This window comes from Eretmochelys imbricata, chromosome 3 (genome assembly GCF_965152235.1).
Source record: "Eretmochelys imbricata isolate rEreImb1 chromosome 3, rEreImb1.hap1, whole genome shotgun sequence".
NCBI lineage: Eukaryota > Metazoa > Chordata > Testudines > Cheloniidae > Eretmochelys > Eretmochelys imbricata.
The window spans coordinates 104,064,032-104,084,407 of NC_135574.1; the positions used below are offsets into that span (position 1 = coordinate 104,064,032).

Sequence of the window (20,376 nt, forward strand, 5' to 3'; positions counted from 1 at the left end):
TTGTTCATTCGTATCTGCTCAGAGTAAAATGCATTGTACAAAAGAACTGCGGTTTTCCCCCATTTTACCATGCAGACTCCCTTTCCAGTTAAGGCTAAGTCAGTGGTCCCCAATGCGGTGCTGGTGGGCACCATGGTGTCCACCGGGGCATTTTTGTGCCCCCGCAGGACACCGTGCCACCAAAATGCCGCCGAGTGCGGCCGCCAGAGAAATGCCTGCATTTCAGCACCGTGGTGTCCAGTGCCCACCAGAGTCTTCTGCAAATAGCAAAAGATTGGGGACCACTGGGCTAAGTGGACCAGTCCATTTGAATATTCCTTTATTAAAAACAGAGCCAGAATGGCGAGTATTGATTTTTTTTGTCATGCTCTATCACACTCTTATGAAATTTTTCAGTTCCTAAATCTAGATTATGGTAACTGCTTCACAGTACATAACAAGCAAGAACATTTTAAGTGTGTATTAGGACAATTTCTCATATCATTACATACTTGTCAAAAAGCATTAGGAACTGTCTCTTTTGTTTGCAGTGGTAGGTGACATTTTAATTTATTTCCATTACAACGGAGGCAGCGTAACACCCTAGTCTCTTTTCGTAGCTACAGCAGTACAAGAATGGACACTTGTAGGATTTAGTAGGGGTTGCCCTACTCAACCCCACAAAACAGAAAAGTGATTATGAAAGAAAAAGGATGCCTTTCTGGCCTCATCATGTTCCTGGGCCATCCAAACATACAAGTTCTGCATTTAGCTCTTCAAGTAATTGCTTTCTTTGTAAAAATTTCAACTTTGTATATTCAGTTACAACAGGGGTGGGCAAACTTTTTGGCCCGAGGGCCACATTGGGGTGCAAAACTGTATGGAGGGCCAGTAGGGAAAGCTGCACCTCCCCAAACAGACTGCCCCCAGCCCCCTATCCGACCCCTCCCACTTCCCACCCCATGACTGTCCCCCTCAGAACTCCTGACCCATCCAACCCCCTATCCAAACCCACTCTGCTCCCTGTCCCGACTGCTCTACCCACACCCCCTAACTGCCCCCCTGGGACTCCACCCCCTGCTCCCTTCTCCTGACTGCCACCCAAGACCCCCCAGCCCCTTATCCAACTCCCCCAGGCCCCGGCCCCCTTACCATGCCTCTCAGAGCAGCATGTCTGACAGCCGCGCTGCCTGGCCAGAGCCAGACACGCTGCTGCACTGCCCTGCATCAGTGCACAGCCTGCCGCCCAGAACGCTGCCCATGCAGCAGTGTAGCTGTGGGGGAGGGGGGACCAGCAGGGGAGAGGGGACCAGCAGGGGAGGGGCCAGGGGCTAGCCTCCCCAGCCCAGAGCTCAGGGGCCAAGCAGAACAGTCCAGCAGGCCGGATGTGGCCTACGAGCTGTAGTTTGCCCACCTCAGAGTTACAATCAAATGACAATATTTAGTGAAGTGGTAGCTGAACACTTAACTACTGTAAATTTCCCTGACTTTGTTTAAAAGATGTAGCAGAACTGTTGCTGTGGAAGTCTAGTATGTTTAGGGTAGGTGCTTTATTTTGCCCAGATGCAAATAAATGAATCTGTATTAATCTGTAAAAAATGCTTGCTTCATGTTCTCGGATGGAGCATGCTATGTATTTTTTTCAAATCTGTAGTCATTTTAGGTGTCACACTAAGTAAACATGTCATACAATTTTAATGTCACTTTAAAAAAAAAAAGTCAGCTATTCACCAAAACAGATAATCCACAGCTAATTAAAACTGGCGTTAGCTGTTACTACATGTTCGTTTTTGATGAAGACAGTATGATTTTGCTGAGATTGTGTGCATCATTGATGGTACTACAGCATGTAACTTGTGTACCACTTTGTGAAAATATTCTTCATTCCTAGTGTAGTCCTTTCAATGCTCACTTATTTCCTTACCATACTACCTTTCTGCTTCCAATTATGTGCCCTGATGGAGCAATACGTAGCACCTTCTGCCACCAATGTTACTTGGAGAGTATAACCTAGAAACAGTTTCCTATTTATGGCTTGGAGAAGATGTGGAAGGTTATATAGGAAGAATCACTTGTTTGAGAACTTCTCAGCTTTCTTAGTGATTTATGAGGCCATGTAACACTTTGTTTTATTAGACAGGATTAATCCCCTTTAATTTGTGATGCATAATGAAGATCTTGGATGAGAGATGAAATATTCTTGTCACTAGCACATAAATTGCCTTTTTAAAATCTTACAGGTTTAAATGTATTCAGGAGCTCAGCAGGGAGGCTTCAATTTGTGGGGTTTGTTTTGATCTGGTGTTTTAACAAGAATGTAATAAGGAACTAATACTTCTGAAAGACAGCAACGGGAGATACTCCCTACATTATGCTTATATGCTTCATTCTCATCATCTTGTTTCTCATTTTATAGTCTTTCATCTCTATTTGTGTACGGAAGAAGTGGGGTAGGGGAACAAATCAACCACTATTTCCTGGGGCTGATTTTGAAGTCCATGTTCTCATACCTACTGCAGTATATATTAGGTCAATGATTCTGCGAGCCTGTCATTTAAACTTGGATCTGGATAAGGCAGGTCTCTTTCTTCTGCGCATCATCAGATGCTTACTTGTTATATGCTAGCATGAATGACTGGAGAAAGAGGAGACACCCATGAGGTCCAGAAATTTCTCTACCAGTAATAGCATGGAACCTTCCCACCCAGTCATTCTTGCATCACTTAACCTTTTGCATGGACCATTAATATGAGTTAATTTAATAAATTACTATTAAACAAATGTCACCCTGCTGCATAAGTGTTATTGGTCAGTTAGTCAAAGTAGCAGAACTTTATTTCTGCAATCTGACTCCTGTAACAAGATGAATTTCAAATTTTAAGGTATAAAGAAATTCTGCATTGTCCACATTGCCAGTCTTACATAAAAGCCTTTGTTTGCAAACTGTTAGCATTCAAAATATTTTCCATCAATTTTGCAGGCACTTTATTTTCTTTCAGAGAGTTCTTCCAATTATGCAATTACATAGGACCTCAGAGTTATGAACATAAGAGTTACAACTAACCAGTCAACCACACACCTCATGGGAACTGGAAGTACACAATCAGACAACAGCAGAGACCAAAAAAAAAAAAAAAGGCAAATAAAGTACAGTACTGTGTTAAATGTAAACTACTAAAAAAGGGAAAGCATAATTTTACTTCTGCATAGTAAAGTTTCAAAGCTGAATTAAGTCAATGTTCAGTTGTAAACTTTTGAAAGAGTTTTTTTGTTCAGAGTTACGAACAACCTACATTCCCCAGGTGTTCGTAACACGGGGTTCTACTGTAGGACAAACAACTGTGGCATGACTGAAAGGTTGGAGAACTTGAAGAAAAGGTAGTAAGTCTGAGTTTGCAACTTCTAAGCTATGACCAGGATTAACGCAATTAAAAACAAAATCTATGGCATTCTTTCAAGTTCTAGCATTTTAAACTCACTCATGTATTTTAAAGAACAAAGTGTAAGTTTTAATACTTGAAATACACCAGGCCCCAGTTTCAATTTGTGAATGAAAACTTTAAGAAGTTAAAAGGAAATTAACATCAAGGTTCTTATGCCTATTAGGGAATAAGTTAGAGAGTTAGGATATGGAAGGATTAAAACTGTATGAGTGAGGATGTGGCTAGCAAAAGGGACTGGATGTTAAATGTGGATGGACTTATCAAGCAAGAGAATTTAGACACTTCTGGAAGGTGGGCAGGGCGTCTCAGCATGTTTGTATATAAGATTAGCTATTTCATTATTTTCAATCTTCAAAATATTGAATTCATGAGCTGAGTCATCTGACCTGTAATGAATGAGGAAGCTGGTGATCAATATTGCAGACTGGTGTTTAGTAGTCTCCAGCATCGTATGAGGTTGTCTTCATATGCCTAAAACTGAAGAATGTGCTAGGAAATGATTGGAGGGACAGAAGAAAAGAGTCCTTTTAAAGTAAACAAAGTAGCAGTAAGATAATACACACCCATATAAAAGTTCAGAAAATCAGTTTACTTGGTTTCATTCAAAGACACTTTGATCTTGAAGCTAAGTGGAAGAGAACAGAGTATTGAGCGTGATTTCTTCCTGGGTTCAGACAGGAGTGCAGGGCCTTAGAAGCAACCTATGCCCAAAACCCATCATCCATTGCCATTCTGGTCAACGCTACATCCAGGAGAGATTTTCTTCTCTCTTATTCAGCAGGCTGGGGAGATCCAATTGAACAGAAAATCCTCCTCCCTTTTATCCAGGATGGGAAGAAGAGCCAGAAAGGGAATTGAAAACTAGCCTCAGATAGAGCATGCAGTTTCTATATGAGGTGGAAGCAGAGACATTACATCTGAAGCTGAATGTAGCTTCAGCAGTCTCCGTACACTGAAGTAAAGAGCAAGAGAGGGACGACGGCATCTCCCTCTTCTGCTAAAGATGACAAGACATCACTGCTTCTAGAAGACAAGACCCAGACCCAAATAAAGAATTCTGACCAAAAACTGTACTAGCTAAGCTGTGGGCACCATAGTTAAGATGGGAGATGTTTCCAAACGTGGCAGTACGCAAGGGAGGCTGAAGCCTACTGCAGCCTGCAGTTCAACTGTTGGCAGCATTTGAAAAGCCGCTTTGGGATGTGGCAAATCAAAGCTAGCAAGCCACCAATAATGGTTAAAGGGGGTAGTAGCAGCAGAGCAGTTTATGGCTCAGGCCTCCCCGAGCTATTTGGGGTGGGGTTTGGGGCACGGGCAATTCCCAAAGCAGCTGGAGTCTACAGAGCAGAAAGAATTGAAGAAAGTTTCCAGTAAGCAAAAGAGCTGCATAGTACTGTCCATTTTACTTTTCCCCCCCAAGAAGATTGGGGAGCTGAATGCAAAATAAACACTGAAAGGATCTTGGAGTTGGTTCCTGGAGAGAAAATTTGCAAGATCCTGCCTCTAAGTCTGGAATGGGAAAAAATACCCCAGATGTCTCCTCAACAGAATAGCCTCTCTGTGGTATTATAGGAGAGGAAGCAGTTCTGGCTTTATTAAACTGTTGTGTCAGTGTTGTCCACCACTAACTCACCCAGACTGGTCTACCTTAATTCAAAATTCAATGTAGCAACAAAAAGGCTCTAGTAGGAAAGAAACTAGATAATTCTTACTACTTTTCCTGTAGATGTGATCCCAATGATTCTCTTGCTAGAAGTTGAAGACAAATACAAAATGCACTGAATACTCCTCGTATCAGCCAAACAGGTACTCCAGAAGTATCCAATAAAAAGTTCAAAGCACAACTTAACAGTTCCAACAAGAATGCAAAGACCATTACTCGTCATGAAGGACTAGATGATGTGATAGGAATTTAAGCTTTATTCAGTGCCTTTTATGCAAGCTCAAATAATTGTCTTTATATCACCATTCCTAATTTTAATTGTGTAATTTCTCATGTGGGTTCTCCAAGGGAATCTGCAACTGAAATCTCTAGGAGAATGTCCATTTAAAAAGTTTCTAGAGAGGTCAGGTCACAGAATAATTTGCCACTTCCTATCTATTCTGTAATCCAGAAATACTTTCTTCAGGCTGGTAGTGGGCAGCTCCATTCACACCATATGCAAGGGCAGTAGGCTTCTGTTATCTAACTCTCAGGCTGGTCCAAATAGAGGAAGGATGTTATGATAATAGACAGGGATTCAGAAGATCTGAATTCAATTCCTAACTTTGCACCGACTTACTTTGCAACCTTGGGCAAGTCACTGTGCCAGTTTCCTTTCTGTAAAACGGAGATAATGCTTTCTCCGATCTGATCTATTCAAGTTAATAAATCCCTTTAGGCAGACATTCTAATGCTATGGATATAAGGCACCAAGCAGCCCACTTAAGAGTAGTGCCTAGATGACCCAACTGAAATTCAAATACTATCAAGTGCCTAACAACTAGGCTGTTGGATCAAATTACTTAGATTTGTTACAGTACAAATATTCAGTTTTCTTATAGTACAAGTCCAAGTCTACCCCCACTGACTTGTTTCTAGCTGCCTTCTTTGAGTTTTAGATTCACATTAATTGTTACTTATCAGGGTGAACTCTGGGATACTAGTTTCTGAATACTGAACTCAGTTTGATTGTTGTTTTTCCATTACTCCTCTCATTCCCTCTACTTTAGCATACCAGAAGTCTGTGTGAAGAAGTTTTGTTGAAAGTCAGAGGAGTAAATCAGTTTTACATTTCAGTCGTCTCTTAAGTCAGAGTAAAATCAGATCTTGTAACAGAGGTAAGGTTTGTCTGAAATTTCTACAAATTACCAGAGCACTAATGGAGTAGAACGCCCAATCTTTTAGTTACGCTAATGATTCAAATATTTACTGAACTATAACACTCATTCCACTACTTCCCTTCAAAAAGATGTAAGCAAATTGAAAGTTTAACCTTTTTACCAAGACCTGAGAATCAGAGCCATCCTTTCCCCTCCCTCAACTCTCCCTATTTACATTAGCAAAATTAGATATGTAGTATCTATGCTCTTATTACCATTGTTGCCAATAAGGTGACAAATGGAGCAGAGATCATCTTGTGGGGAGCGGACTGTTGCAAGAACATGTGTAATAAGCAGTATGTGGTGTTCCTATAGTTTCTTTTAGAAAGAGGGTATGATATTCCAGGGCAGAGTGAAGTACAGTATGACAGCATTAACTTGATAGAATCTTCAGAAATAGTGCTATTTATATGTAATTTCAGTTCGAGAAGTCGTATTAGACAGCTTAAGCGTCTTGTTTGATCACTTACATTTATCTGTTTCTGAACAAGTTCTTTTCTAGGCTCCAATTGCAAAAGAAATGCCTTCATGTTAATCAACTTACTATATAGCTTCCCCGTGCACACACTTTTCATGGTAGAATTTCCTATTGAAATATATCCTGTATTTAATGTCTTATCTACCAACCATCTTTGCATTCAAACAAATAAGTCCTAGATTATGAATGTGGGGGTGGGAAAATGACCAAGTTAAATATGCAATTTTACTCCTAGCTTTCTGAGCAGAAGGAAAACTCAAGATGTTCATTACTCTAGAGCAGGGATGCTCATACTGGGCACTTGATGGTGGGCCAGCGTTCTGTAGCATTTGGTGCTTGTTGTTTCTGGTTATGAAATTTCATTAAGCCATCTAGAACTACACTGCTTATGAAACATTACATGTGACACATAAATAAATGACATTATAACATGATCCATTGTTTTCAGACTTACCTCCCTGTCTCCATTACACTTAATATTATTATAGTTTTAACATGAGATTCTTAGCAATAAAAATAAGTCCCACTAAGAAGGGAATTAAGCAAAAAAAGTTGGACCATAAACATCCACACAACTGGGTGTGTAAGAAGAGAGAGTATTGTCCTTTTCAGATGGAAGGTTTGCTTAATAAATTAGCCAACTAGATTCTATGCTGAGACATAGTGCCCCCCCCATACTACAGTACTGAGATCTGTATTTCACACTAGCTCTAACATCTTTAAGTTGGTGTAGATCTTATACATCCTACTATGAAACTCTCCAGATACTACTGGCTTCCACATCACTTAAAACACTTATATAAACAGACTTCTATATTACTTAGGGCTTGGCTACACTTGCAGATGCACAGCGCTGGGAATTAAACCAGCCTTCGGAGACTACAGGGAAAATGCTGCCATGTGTTACACTGTCAGCTGCAAGCATGCTGGCATGGCCACATTAGCAGCTTTGCAACGCCACAAAGAGCGGTGCATTGTGGTAGCTATCCCAGTGTGAAAGTGGCTGCAATGTGCTTTTCAAATGGGTGGTGGTGGGGTGAAGCGTGACAGGGAGTGTGTTGTATGTATGTTGGGGGAGAGACTGTGTTTTGGGGGGCTGAGAGCATGTCAGCATGCTGTCTTGTAAGTTCAGACAGCAACAGACCCCCCCTAGTCCCCTCACAACAGCAGCATTCCACACTAATGGTTTGCTTTGTCCCGGAGCAGACAAGCATGTAGGCTGTGAGAAATGGAGCTTTGAAAGGGGTATCATAGAATCTCAGGGTTGGAAGGGACCTCAGGAGGTCATCTAGTCCAACCCCCTGCTCAAAGCAGGACCAATCCCCAACTAAATCATCCCAGCCAGGGCTCTGTCAAGCCTGACCTTAAAAACCTCTAAGGAAGGAGATTCCACCACCTGCCTAGGTAACCCATGCCAGTGCTTTACCACCCTCCTAGCGAAAAAGTTTTTCCTAACATCCAACCTAAACCACCCCCACTGCAACTTGAGACCATTGTTCCTTGTTCTGTCATCTGCCACCACTGAGAACAGTCTAGATCCATCCCCTTTGGAATCCCCTTTCAGGTAGTTGAAAGCAACTATCAAATCCCCCCTCATTCTTCTCTCTGCAGACAAAATAACCCCAGTTCCCTCAGCCTCTCCTCATAAGTCATGTGCTCCAGCTCCCTAATCATTTTTGTTGCCCTCTGCTGGTCTCTTTCCAATTTTTCCACATCCTCCTTGTAGCATGGGGCCCAAAACTGGACACAATACTCCAGATGAGGCCTCACCAGTGTCAAATAGAGAGGAATGATCACGTCCCTCGATCTGCTGGCAATGCTCCTACTTATACAGCCCAAAATGCCGTTAGCCTTCTTGGCAACAGGGGCACACTGCTGACTCATATCCAGCTTCTCGTCCACTGTAACCCCTAGGTCCTTTTCTGCAGAACTGCTGCCTAGCCACTCGGTCCCTAGTCTATAGCAGTGCATGCTGCACTTGTCCTTGTTGAACCTTATCATATTTCTTTTGGCCCAATCCTCTAATTTGTCTATATCCGCATTCCTGCGGCCAATTTCAAAACAATGAGAAGAGTGGCCACTTGACTTCAAAGGATTATGGGACGTTTCCGGAGGCCAATCACAGCACAGTAATGCAACATCTCGTTTCAGCCAGGGCGCAGCAAGCTTTATGCTTCTCGTGGAGGTGGATTACCAGGAGTGCTCCAGCTGCAGAGTCCAGGCACTCTGCATGCCTTGCCAGCGTGGACACCTCAGGAGTAAGGGCGCCCAGGGCTGCTTTAATGCGCTCTAACTTGCAAGTGTAGCCAAGTCCTAAGTGTGTGCTACTATATTATCCTAGAAATGGGTAAGCCTTGATACAAATAAAGCTTTTACAAGCCTTCATAGAATATCAGGATTGGAAGGGACCTCAGGAGATCATCTAGTCCAACCCCCTGCTCAAAGCAGGACCAATCCCCAATTTTTGCCCCAAATCCCTAAATAGTCCCCTCAAGGATTGAACTCACAACCCTGGGTTTAGCAGGCCAATGCTCAAACCACTGAGCTATCCTTCTTTTGACCATCATTTTACTTCTGGTTTGTAGGTTTGCAGGAAACTTTTCAAGCCCGGTATTTATGGAATTAAGCAGGCTATGTTATAAACAACATAGCTGAAATGGTTTGAAAGCCTCCATTTAATACTTTACTGCTAGTTCCACTTTTACATTTCAGCGTTACAACTTGCTTTGCTTTAACAAAATGCACACAAAAACAGCATTTTGAACTTGCATCCTCAATCTAGTAGTAATAAGATTATTTTTAAAATTGCATAACCTTTTTTAATCCTTAGCTTTTGCTTTTGCTGCAACAAAAGAGCTAGAAGCTCAAGTGATTATATGCAAGGCTGGAAAGGAGGTAAGTCTCAACTTTAGAGAATTAAATGAAAAAGCTCTTACAGTTTTAACTTGTTAATGATCTTAAAATCTAATAGCAAGTTAGCTTCAATTTGAAGTTTAGTGCCTCAGTGTGTTTTTCAAACGTTGATGTGTTTTAGAACTTATCACTGGTATCTTTAACCTGTTTCAGCTTACATTAAAATGTTCAAGTTTCTGTAAGATGTTTAGAGCAGTAAGGCACAAATTCTAACATTTCATCCTTTTAAAAACTTTTAGATTTTTATTCCATATAAGACTGTAAACTTAATAGAGAATTCACACTTGTCAGAATATTTACCTGAAGAGGAAAGCCCATGTAAAGAAATTGAAAAGGCAGTTTTATGAACTGGAACAAAGACTGACACAAAGGGCAGCTGGATTAATAATGCCACAAACTTTTTGACTAAAACTTTCTATTGGTAACCCACAAGTCACCAATTAAAACTCTTCAAAACGTAGTATTGAGAGTGTCATTTTGTGTTATTCACTGTGCTTGAAAAGTTTTAAGCTAGCAACTAGTGCTCCATTCAGAAGACTTCATACATTATGCATGCAAAGTCTGAAATATACTAAACAGATTTTCTTAAAAGTAACTCTTTTCCCACTAGTGGTTTACCTTGTTCTGTCATATGCAAAAATGGAACATGCATTTGGAATGTAGGACAAATCTTCCGGTTACAGTGTATAGAAGTCAAGCTACTTTTTGGGCTGTTGCACAAACAGTTGAGGCATTTCCCCAGTAGCGGTATATGGACGGAGAAACGTAGCACCTGTTATGCTACAGCTATACTTGTCATATTTAGATCTGTTCAGAAGAGAGCTCCCATCGTGGGGGTGGTCTAGAAATGTGAATGTATGACAATGTTAATACATGTTTGTATACATCTCCATCCACATTCATTTTAAGGGATACTGAAATACTTTAGCTCTCAAATATGATCCACAGCAAGTTTTCTGCAGTTATTAAAACAGAAAGTCATCTGCATTAGTCTTGTACTACAGTTCCCATCAAGCTATGGTTAGGACTGCTGTAGCAAGCTAGAAGACTATTTTCAAATACATTTCATTTCAGTCTGTTCACTGTGAAAAGTGCTTTTATAAAAAAGACTGGCTTAAGGCAGCAATCTTTTAACACTACTTTTGGATGGGTGGCAAAACACAACAGACTTTGCTCTGGTTCATTCCGTCTAAGAAAAACACTAATTCCATTGTGATTGAGACTGAGTAGTACTAACTTTTTTTTTAAAAAATGCTCTTCCAAGATTTCAGGTATGCAGAGCTATAAGTTTACTTCAGAATAAAACACAGCGTCAGGGGAGAATCAAAACTTTTGAGTTGCACTTGACCGTATCTTTTGGACAGAGCAGAATTACACTGTATATAACAGACAGTAAAAGTTCTTAAAAGTTGATAATTACAAATATCATTTTACTTTCTACCTGTACGATCGTCAACATACAGTTTACTATATCAAGATCTCTAAAGGCTTAAAACAAAAAACAATCCCTCTAAACTACTTTTAAACAGTAAAATTTAAGTAAAATGCTTACATTCATTTGACGACAAAAAAATATTAAAAATGCTGTGTGGGTGGTGCAAGGGCTGCTTTTTCAGCTGGAATTTTTCTTCACATTACTCCTGTAGAAATAAAGAAAATAAGGATGAGTTGCCCCCATTTGTCCATTACCGCAGATGCATGAAAATAATTTTTAAATGAAAACTATTTTGTCAATTTTATCACTTAGGGTATGGTGAGGAAGGAAATCTGTTCTTCAATTCACCGACAAGCCAGAGTTTTCTACCTTTTCTTCTTTGCGTCTGTCCTTTTCTTCATTATTTTCCATTGTTTCTTCTTCATCTTCCACAAGCCCATCCCCTTGGTATTTGTCATGTGTCCACTTTGGACTGCTACCTGATTTTTTGAAGTTAAACCGCCCTCTGCCACGCTGGAAAGTGCCACGGCCTCTTCCTCTTTTGGCCCAATAATCCACACCATCATCTCTGTCATCATGCTATGGTAACATAGGTCAAACAGAACAAGGATGAGTTAAATGAACAACGTTCTTAGACATTTGTAATGCACCTATTACCATAACATGTAGGCACCTTAAATTCAATGCACTATCAAGTGTGTTTTATATAGAATCTGTACAAGAGGTTTTCCAGGGAATATTCTAGTAGTTTACACCCACAGTTTAACCTATATTTTATAATTGATAAGGTTTGTCCTCATACTGTAAACAAACATTTGAAATACAGTTTTAGAAATGACGAAGTCTTCATTTATTTGTGAAGAATCATATCTAAGAGGTCTTGACCTATGTGGGATGACTCAAAACCTCCACTTAAAAGATGGGCAATAAACCAGTTATTTAATGAAATTTACCAGCTTTAACCATGCCACTCTATTTTCACAATCTTCTGCGACGGTTGGAAGTACTGCCTTTCACATGCTACCTGATAGATCCTGCTGCTGGTGGCAGTATGCAAAAGAGAGAGGGGTGGCTCAATAGCTTCCACACAAATGAAAAGCAGAAGCTGACTACTAATTAATAGGCAAATTCCTCTAGCCTCTCTCTTACTACAAACTTTTAGTTTTACTAATTTTATTTTAATATCACAAAAATCGTATTTCATATTCTAGAAAGGCCGAAGTGGTTTCTTTTAAGCAAAAGTGATAACATATGTAGCACTCTGAGAACCTACCTCATTGTATAGTAATATCACATTGTGATGTGATTTTAATAATGCAGTTTTCCCCCATTCAGTATTTGTAACATTATTTGAAAAAGTGCTTAACCCTCGGAATTTAGTGCTACTACTGAGGATGACAAGACATCTTCCATTAGTGCTTGACTAGAAAATAAGGCTTACAGGTAAATCCAAATTTTGTAAGTCTTCTGAACCTTAATAAAAAATTAATGTTTTGTAATCAAGTTTTGGATAGGAGACCATGTTCAAATTTCAAAAACAGATTTGGATTTTTTGGGAGGTGGGGCAATTCAGGTTTACTTGTATGAGATAAGAGCAGAGGCCCTAGATTTCATATATAAAAACTGTTAATCCCTTCTATGAGGAAGAAACAAAGCTAAAGTATTCTAAGGGACCCCAAAAGAGTGCAGTGAAGAAACAACACCAAAGTTCCTCTTGCCTAAGCCCATTAAAATTCCTTCCAGAATTATTGGTGACGATATTCCCGTATAAAACTTTTTATTACTCTATAGTAATTTACTGACTAAAGTTCAGATATCACTATACAAATGTAGAAAGTTTATCAGAAATGGACTTGTAATTTTTACCATTTAATATTATAGTATTAGTATTTTATTATCATTTGAAAATCCACTTAATAAAGAGAGATTAAGCAGCACAAGCAGAAGAGAGGCTGCATATTCAACAAGTTAAGTAAGAAATATCTTGGTCAATGATCTTAACTACCCTTCTTTTGATACCAGTATGGGAAAATAATATTTAACAGATGTCAGAGCATTTTAATGCATCTCACTACAATCCATGTGTGCCGCGCCGCCTCCCCCACCCCCCCGCCATATTGTATGCTGCCATCTACTCATGCCACACCACTTTTGCAGGACTCTCAGGCACAGCTGAGGCACCAAGCATCAGTGTCTGCTTTAAATCCACTGGAGGGGAAAAAGATTCGAGTTGGTTAGGGAGGTCTGTGTGTGTTTGCTTTAACATTTTAGGCTGTGCGTGATAGGTTGTCACTCTTCCTCATTTGCCACCCCAAATATGGGAAAAAAGCAGGCATGGTGGGGGATGTCCTCTCTGAAGTGACCTGCTACTGTTGCCCACCATTCTGCTGCAGAGGGATAGAAGGGAAGCAGGTACTGGGCCAACTAGGACCCTGATGCTCTCACAGTAATAATATGCTAAAGTCATTGACAGCCACCAGCACAGAAGCAGCATGCACATAGACACCGCCTCTTTAACATCAGTTATAAAATATGCTTTGATAAAAGATGCATGCATTATATATAAGTTTTCCATCACCCACCAAGAAGTATTTCTTGCTTTTTGGGGTATATTCAGGATCCCACTCCTCTTCCTTCGGTCTCTTTTGAAAAGTAGCATTTGAGTTGCTGGGACCAATATTTGTTCCAGCAAAAACTCCTCTGGCTCTTCCTCTGCCCCTAATTCGAAACTGATTAACCAAAATGTTTATGTATTTAATCAATACGCATATAGTCACAAAGCAAATATTCAAGTTCAACTGTATTAACAAAAATGTTATTTCTGTATTCTTTCCTTAATACATAAACATAAAACAGCAGTTTAAGAATTCACATGTAAATACTTTAAGTCTAATGTACTAAGTGTTCACTTTGAGCTAACAATCCTCTCTATTCAGCTGAAGTGCATTCAAATATGTTTAGGGATTTTTAGTATGTTTACCCATAATGTGAAATTGAGGGAACTAATTGACCAAAAAGAGGGGAGGAGTGCAGAAAAGAACATGAGACATGGACAATTTAATACTAATTATCTCTGAATAGAATTAGACTAAACAGACCAGGTGAGGATTCACAAGACTTATCAAGACACTGAAAGCAACAAACTAAAAAGGAGACTTTTGAAAATGATAATTTGGAAAGTGTTGAATATATAATATTAAAGATGACTGAACAGAAACAGAAGTGGGGGTTTTTAGAAAGGTAATCTGGAATATATATATATATATATATATATAATTTTAGAGTAAATGCATAAATTTAGGAAATACTTTGGCCTCTGATATCCTCTGATTCCTCTTCATTGAAAAATTACAGTATGACAGGGGACACTGTCACTGTGGAGGAGAAAATAGCATTTGGGAAACAGAATGTTGCTAAGATCAAAGCCCAAGTCAGCTAATTCCAGAGGCTGATATTCCATCAATCATATGAGTTGGGCTATGGTGGCTATTTTAGTAATCCTACATTACAAGGCAGTCTAGGTAATATAGCCCAAAATCATGCTACTGTTGTGGGCCTACCTGTTTCAGGGCATGACAGAAAAAGAGGGGGAGACTTTTAGCATAAAGACAGCTCCCTTTTTAGTCTGGGAAGAGCTCGTATGAAGAACCTTTAAGGGACTGTAAAAGTAAGATCAGAAAATGTGGCTGCAGGCTATTCACTCTGACAGACGAGCAGATATGAATGCTTTCATTATGTTTATGGGTTTACATTATATAAAATGTGTGTCTCTCTCTCATTTTGTAAATATATACTGCAACCTGCTAGTGGAAATCTCAGTCATGGTTTTTGGTGCATAGGCATCTTTGAGTTTGCACCTAAGCAAATCTACTCCTTTTTGGCCAGCCAGCTAGGCTATACCATAATAGCCCTGAACACAAAAGGGAAGATTTTGTTGCAAATTAAAAAGTTTTTTTTATCCAAAATAAAAACCATGACCTGGAATAGCCTACTAAACTAGACGACAAAGACATTTCACTTTACCTGTACTGGTAAAAAATGATACGATCTAGTTTATGATTGTAGACAGAAGGTGCAAGCTAATCTGTCAGGCCTGTCTAGATATCTCTTGTCACAATAGTCTTGGGTTGGTCAAAAAGCCTATATATAAATACTACTGTCTAAAAGGGTAAATCAGTAAGGAGTGCCATTATTTCTCATTTAAAGCATCCTGCAAGTTGTTACTATACAATCAGAAATCAGGCATGTCAGAGACCCATTCAATTACCAGCACATCTCCCTACCTAAATTACATATGCTGCAATGTTTCTTCCAGTACATTTGTCCAATTTAGTTTTAAGATTAGCAAGCCCTGAAGCATCTACAAGTTTTATTAGGAAACTCTTCCTGTTAGTAAGATATTAGACTGTGGAAGAGTTTACTGATTTTCAGCCCTAATTTTCCCTTTCAATTTTATCCCATTATTCCTAGCTATACACCTATGTATCATGCTGAACTCCTCTTCGCCCTTGGAGATTACACCATCCACGTACTTGTTGACTTATGTCCCTTTTAGTCATTTTGTAGCAGAACTATACATATTTAATTTTTTTAATCTTTCCTTATAAAATCAACCCTGTGAATATTTTTGTTGTTCTCTTTTGAATCAGGAAGTGCCTAGAACTGAATAGTGTTGCATGTGCAGCACACCACAGTTGTATAGAGAAGGCATATTAGCAACCCACTTTGATGCCATTTTATATGCAGCTGAAAGTTGCACTGGCCATTTTTGTAGTCATATAACATTGCTTGTTTATGTCTAATCTATTGTCTCTTTCAGCATAACTGATTCAGTCTCACAGGTTACATGAAGGAGTCATCAGGATAGTTTAGTTACTCCCTCCCAAAGAATCTGTATGTTTGGAATTTTTCAAGACGTAGCTTGCAATGTTCAAAGCTATAGCTCCTAACGTTTACTTCCTGCCTATGTTCCTAATCTCCAGAGGTCTTTTTTACTGTTTCTTGGTCCTCACTGGTGTTTGCACATTTTCCAGTTTAGGATCAATGAACTACATTAACATGCTGTTTACATCATTTTATTGAGTAGTGAATTTTAAAACCACTGTCTGTGGACTTTGGTCAACACACTTCCAAATCACAATGCTAACCACCTTCCAGCCTTCAACCAGTTAGCTTTGCTGCTGCCTGTAGTCCAGTCCAGGACATTCAGAGAAACACTAATAAACAAAGCAAGCAGCCCTGCTTTCCCCAGCACAGCTGCTTCAAGGCTCCGTCAGGGGTATAAATTCAGCCATGCACGAGTTTGTGAACAACAACAAAATGGAAGGGGTAGCAAACACAGATGGGCAGAACCAAACTGCAAAGTGACCTGGAAAAACTGGAAGCACTGGGGATTACAGGCAACAAATAGCAAAATGTAGTCTTAATAAATTGATATTAGTACATTTAAAATCCTGCCCCAAGTAAAAGAAACCAACTGCACAGATACAAAGTAGCAAGAAATAACTAAGCAGCCACACCCCTAGCATTAACAAGGATTTGGGGTTTTTTCTTGTCTCTGCTACTGTCCTGATAAGACTCTTCTCTGTAATCCATTGCTATTGTTGCTGTGAGGGAAGTCTTGGAAGGAGAGTTGTCTAGAAAAAAGGTTTCTCACTTCTGCTGTGGTCCATAATATGAAAGTGTTTGAAACTTATTATTCTGAATAATTAACCAAAAGAAGTACTACCCTATTAGACACGTCAGCTTGTTAAACTATTGTTAGTTACCTTTTTTCATTTTTAGCTGGTTTGAGTAAACACATTTAGATCCAAGCAATTCTGAACAGCACACAATAGTTTGCATGCTTCAACATGATACTTCTAAAATAAAACACTGCACATCTTAATATTTTGAAAATGGATCCTAGAGTCATGCAAATTACCTAACACTGCTTTAAGGTAACAATAGTTTTGGAGGGAGCAGAGAAAGACTTACAAAGGTGCCTCTCGGCCTGCTGACTCCTGTAAAACCTGAATATTCTTTCTGCTCATGGTGGGTTTTGAACTCTTCATCTCTTTCTTTCTTGCCATCTTTTTCTTCTCGTGAACTGGATGAGGCGGAAGACGGGGATGAAGATGAGGAAGATCGAGAACGGTCTTGCTCTCTTTTTTGTTTACTGAAAAATAAAAAACATACTTTGTGCTGTTTTAAAAATAGATACCCTGTAGCATGCTACACTAAAGGAGGTCTCTGTTTATGTAAAAGCTATTTCCCCCTCAGGTTATAAATCATCCATAAAATATGTACTTCAGATTTTAAGGTGGAGTATCATTTCACTTTTCATCCTCCTTCCATATCTTTAAAATATATTGTGCAAATACTATTGCTAATTAGTTGGAAACCAGTAGACTGCAAAATTACTTCTCTGGTTTTTGATTCAACGAAGAGTGGCCTATTTAACTGCCATTTTGGGGGTAGCAAAAGTGAAAGAAGAAGGGAGGAAAACCCTTAGAGCAAAAGTTATAAATTTTAAGTTAACTGAGTTTCCACATATTGTTGAAAATAGCAGATATATTTTGGGCATCCCTATGTGGATACCAGTACAAAACTAGCCAGTGGATGACAGTGTGGATACCAGAGGCAGAAAGTAAATGGGAAAAATGAAGCACAAGTAAAATCCATCATATACCCAGTGTAAAGCAAGACAGAAAAAAAAAACCCTAATGCAAGACTCTGTATTCAGTAACCCCATATTGGCAGTGTTTTCACACAATTTACAAGATTTTAATACAACACCCAATAGGTCATACCTGAAATATCTCTTACCACAGCTATAAAGTATCCACTGAAACATAACTATTAAAAACTAACATTGTTCCTTAAAAACAGCCCACTGGCTTTAGAAAAATAAATACGTCTCCCTTCTTGCCCATGTTAAACCTAGATATCAGTAATTCTCCTCATACTCTGGGTGTTATGAGTTGAAAAAGTGCGGAATCAAGCATAACGAACCAAAGTTCTTACACAAACTGTTTACAGAAATGTACTGCATTGAAGTCCAACCTCCTGATGTAGCCTGGATAATAGGACAGATTAATTTGTCATTTTTTTTTCAGTGTTAGCTTGCTATTCCAAAGTTTTTGTCCTCATCCACCATAAGCCGTGTAAAAGACAGATAATACATTTTTGCTGTAAAACAAATAATTTTAATTGTTTAAATTTAAATGTTCCATTACACAGTGAAAATTGAAAGCAATTAAGCTTACAATTACAAAAGGCTAATTAGAAACTAAAAAACCTACTTAGAAAGTTCAGGTATTTACCTGTCATCTTTGTAAGGTTTGTAATCCTTGTAATCTTTTGGAGTTTTCTCCTGCTTTCTTGATCCACTGCTTTCCCTGGAACCTTTAGAGTCCCCTCGTTCTTTACTTCGCTCTTTTCTACGACGGTCAATGTCGTGCCGAAGATCAGCAGAATCGCATCTTAATTTTTTATCTCCCTGTGAAAGGAACAGATTTCAGGAACAGCATTTTAAAATGGAAAAATCCAGAAGAGATAGAAGTTGGTCTCCCATTTACACTATCTCCAAATTTCTAAAGAAATAATAGTTTGCCTAGTTTCAACATTCTTAGAACATTTAGTTGATTTTTAATGACAGAAAGTTGTTTGACTTTTATGTCTATGCCTGATGATTTTTTAAAACTATCTAGGAATTTAGCTTCTGCGAAGATGTTCCACCAGATCACCAGGGAGATCTATTTTTACAAGCGAACTGTCAGGTTTGTGTGGGTAGATTAATATTTAGTACAACTTATTCTGAAGAACTATGTTATTAGGACAGCATAAACTGCATCTGATTAATTCAGCTACAACATCTGCAAATGAGCTGTTTTCTTGATTTCTAGTCCTTGGATCGGCTAAGTGCTACAAAATCAGGAAAACTGGAAGGAATCTAACATATTTTGTCCAAGGCCAGAGATGAGAAATAGTCTAGTTCCAAGTACTCTTTGGGCTATAAATACAAATCAAAATAAAAAATACTCCACCTTGAAGTTTAGACTCAAAAGGAAATACACATTATTTTACTAAATCTAGAATATCAATTTAATATTAACTCAGAACCTACTTTTTGACTTTCTTCTTTAAAGACTCTCTCTTCACCTGCTAAACGGGTATGCTTCCTCAGGGCAGTTGGAGAGATGTCAATCCTCCTAAATGTAAAATAAAAAAAGTGTCTAGCCATAGATTCAGGGGATCATTTATGGCTTCCTGTGTTTCTTTTGGACGTTTGAGAAAACAAAGAAATCAAGAACTACTCTATTTTTCAGTAGCATGATCTTTTTATTTACAGTATTAGTTCCCTATAATCCCTTTAAATCTATTCAGATAATTAAAAATCTGGTTTTGCCCAATAACATATGCAATTATGACATTTTGCTTTTCCCTTATTTTTAAAGATGTAAAAGCCTTAATGGGTTATGTATTTCAAGAGCTCTGTAAAAGTGATCAACTCGTTAAAACTATCTTACGCTAAACAGCAGTTAATAACATCCTTTTAAAAGTAGAAAATAAAAAAATAGTTCAAAAGTATTTCTTTGATGCAGAATACTGACTATAGAGACAGTATATTTAACCTCAGACATGTAACATATACACAAAATAAGGTATGCAGCCTTTTATAACTAATTCCAATGGTTAGCAATCATATACATATGCCCTACCTTTGCTTACCTTTCAGGCACTAATGCAGCTCAGATTTTTATTTTCAAACTGCTGTAAATTATTAATGCAGTTCAAATGTTAATGATGAAGTCATAATATGAACTAGCTCACATATGAGAATAATAAGCACTCAAGTGGTGTTTTTCCATCTTCAAACTACTTAAGCCTCAATGCTCAATACTGCATGGGAGGCAGGTAAGTATAGCCCAAAAGAGATACCGAGGCAGACAAAAAGACTTGCCACAAAGCCACATATACAGCTGGAGTTGGGATTAGAATCCAGAGTTCCAGGCTCCTAGTCCTGTGCTCAGACCAGTTCATGCCTCTCTCAGGTGAAGAATTCAGAGGTAATTAGAAAAGCATGTAGGGGTTCTTATAAGAAATATAATTTGTTACTTCACTGACATAAGCAGCATCTAGTAATACAACTGGCATATACCTGTGTATTTCTGGGCTCTTTTGCCGGGTGCAATGTTCTTCAGTAGCTTTTTGATATGCAGTGAACCTCTCATTTAGGGTCATTCCAGCTGACTTGAAGTATTGTTCTGTTGGTTACAGAGGAA

The 20,376-nt window shown here is 38.8% G+C and overlaps 1 protein-coding gene across 10 annotated transcripts in view; it reads right to left on the bottom strand.

The window, feature by feature from the left end:
- Nucleotides 1-5,589: 5,589 nt before the first annotated feature.
- The window catches only part of BCLAF1 (BCL2 associated transcription factor 1), a 30,987-nt gene continuing 16,200 nt past the window's right edge, over nucleotides 5,590-20,376 (bottom strand). For 2 of the 10 annotated variants that reach the window (XM_077813097.1, XM_077813093.1), the window contains exons 7-13: nucleotides 20,253-20,358; nucleotides 19,218-19,302; nucleotides 18,415-18,590; nucleotides 17,087-17,267; nucleotides 13,693-13,839; nucleotides 11,419-11,689; nucleotides 10,941-11,315 (exon numbers count right to left, since the gene is read on the bottom strand). In XM_077813097.1, the coding sequence (XP_077669223.1) occupies nucleotides 11,450-11,689; nucleotides 13,693-13,839; nucleotides 17,087-17,267; nucleotides 18,415-18,590; nucleotides 19,218-19,302; nucleotides 20,253-20,358 (935 nt within the window). In that variant the 3' untranslated portion in view covers nucleotides 10,941-11,315; nucleotides 11,419-11,449. Of the gene's footprint in view, nucleotides 10,517-10,940; nucleotides 11,316-11,418; nucleotides 11,690-13,692; nucleotides 13,840-17,086; nucleotides 17,268-18,103; nucleotides 18,281-18,414; nucleotides 18,591-19,217; nucleotides 19,303-20,252; nucleotides 20,359-20,376 lie in introns of those variants that run through there. The other 8 variants (XR_013345645.1, XR_013345644.1, XR_013345643.1 and 5 more) reach the window with 8 other exon arrangements.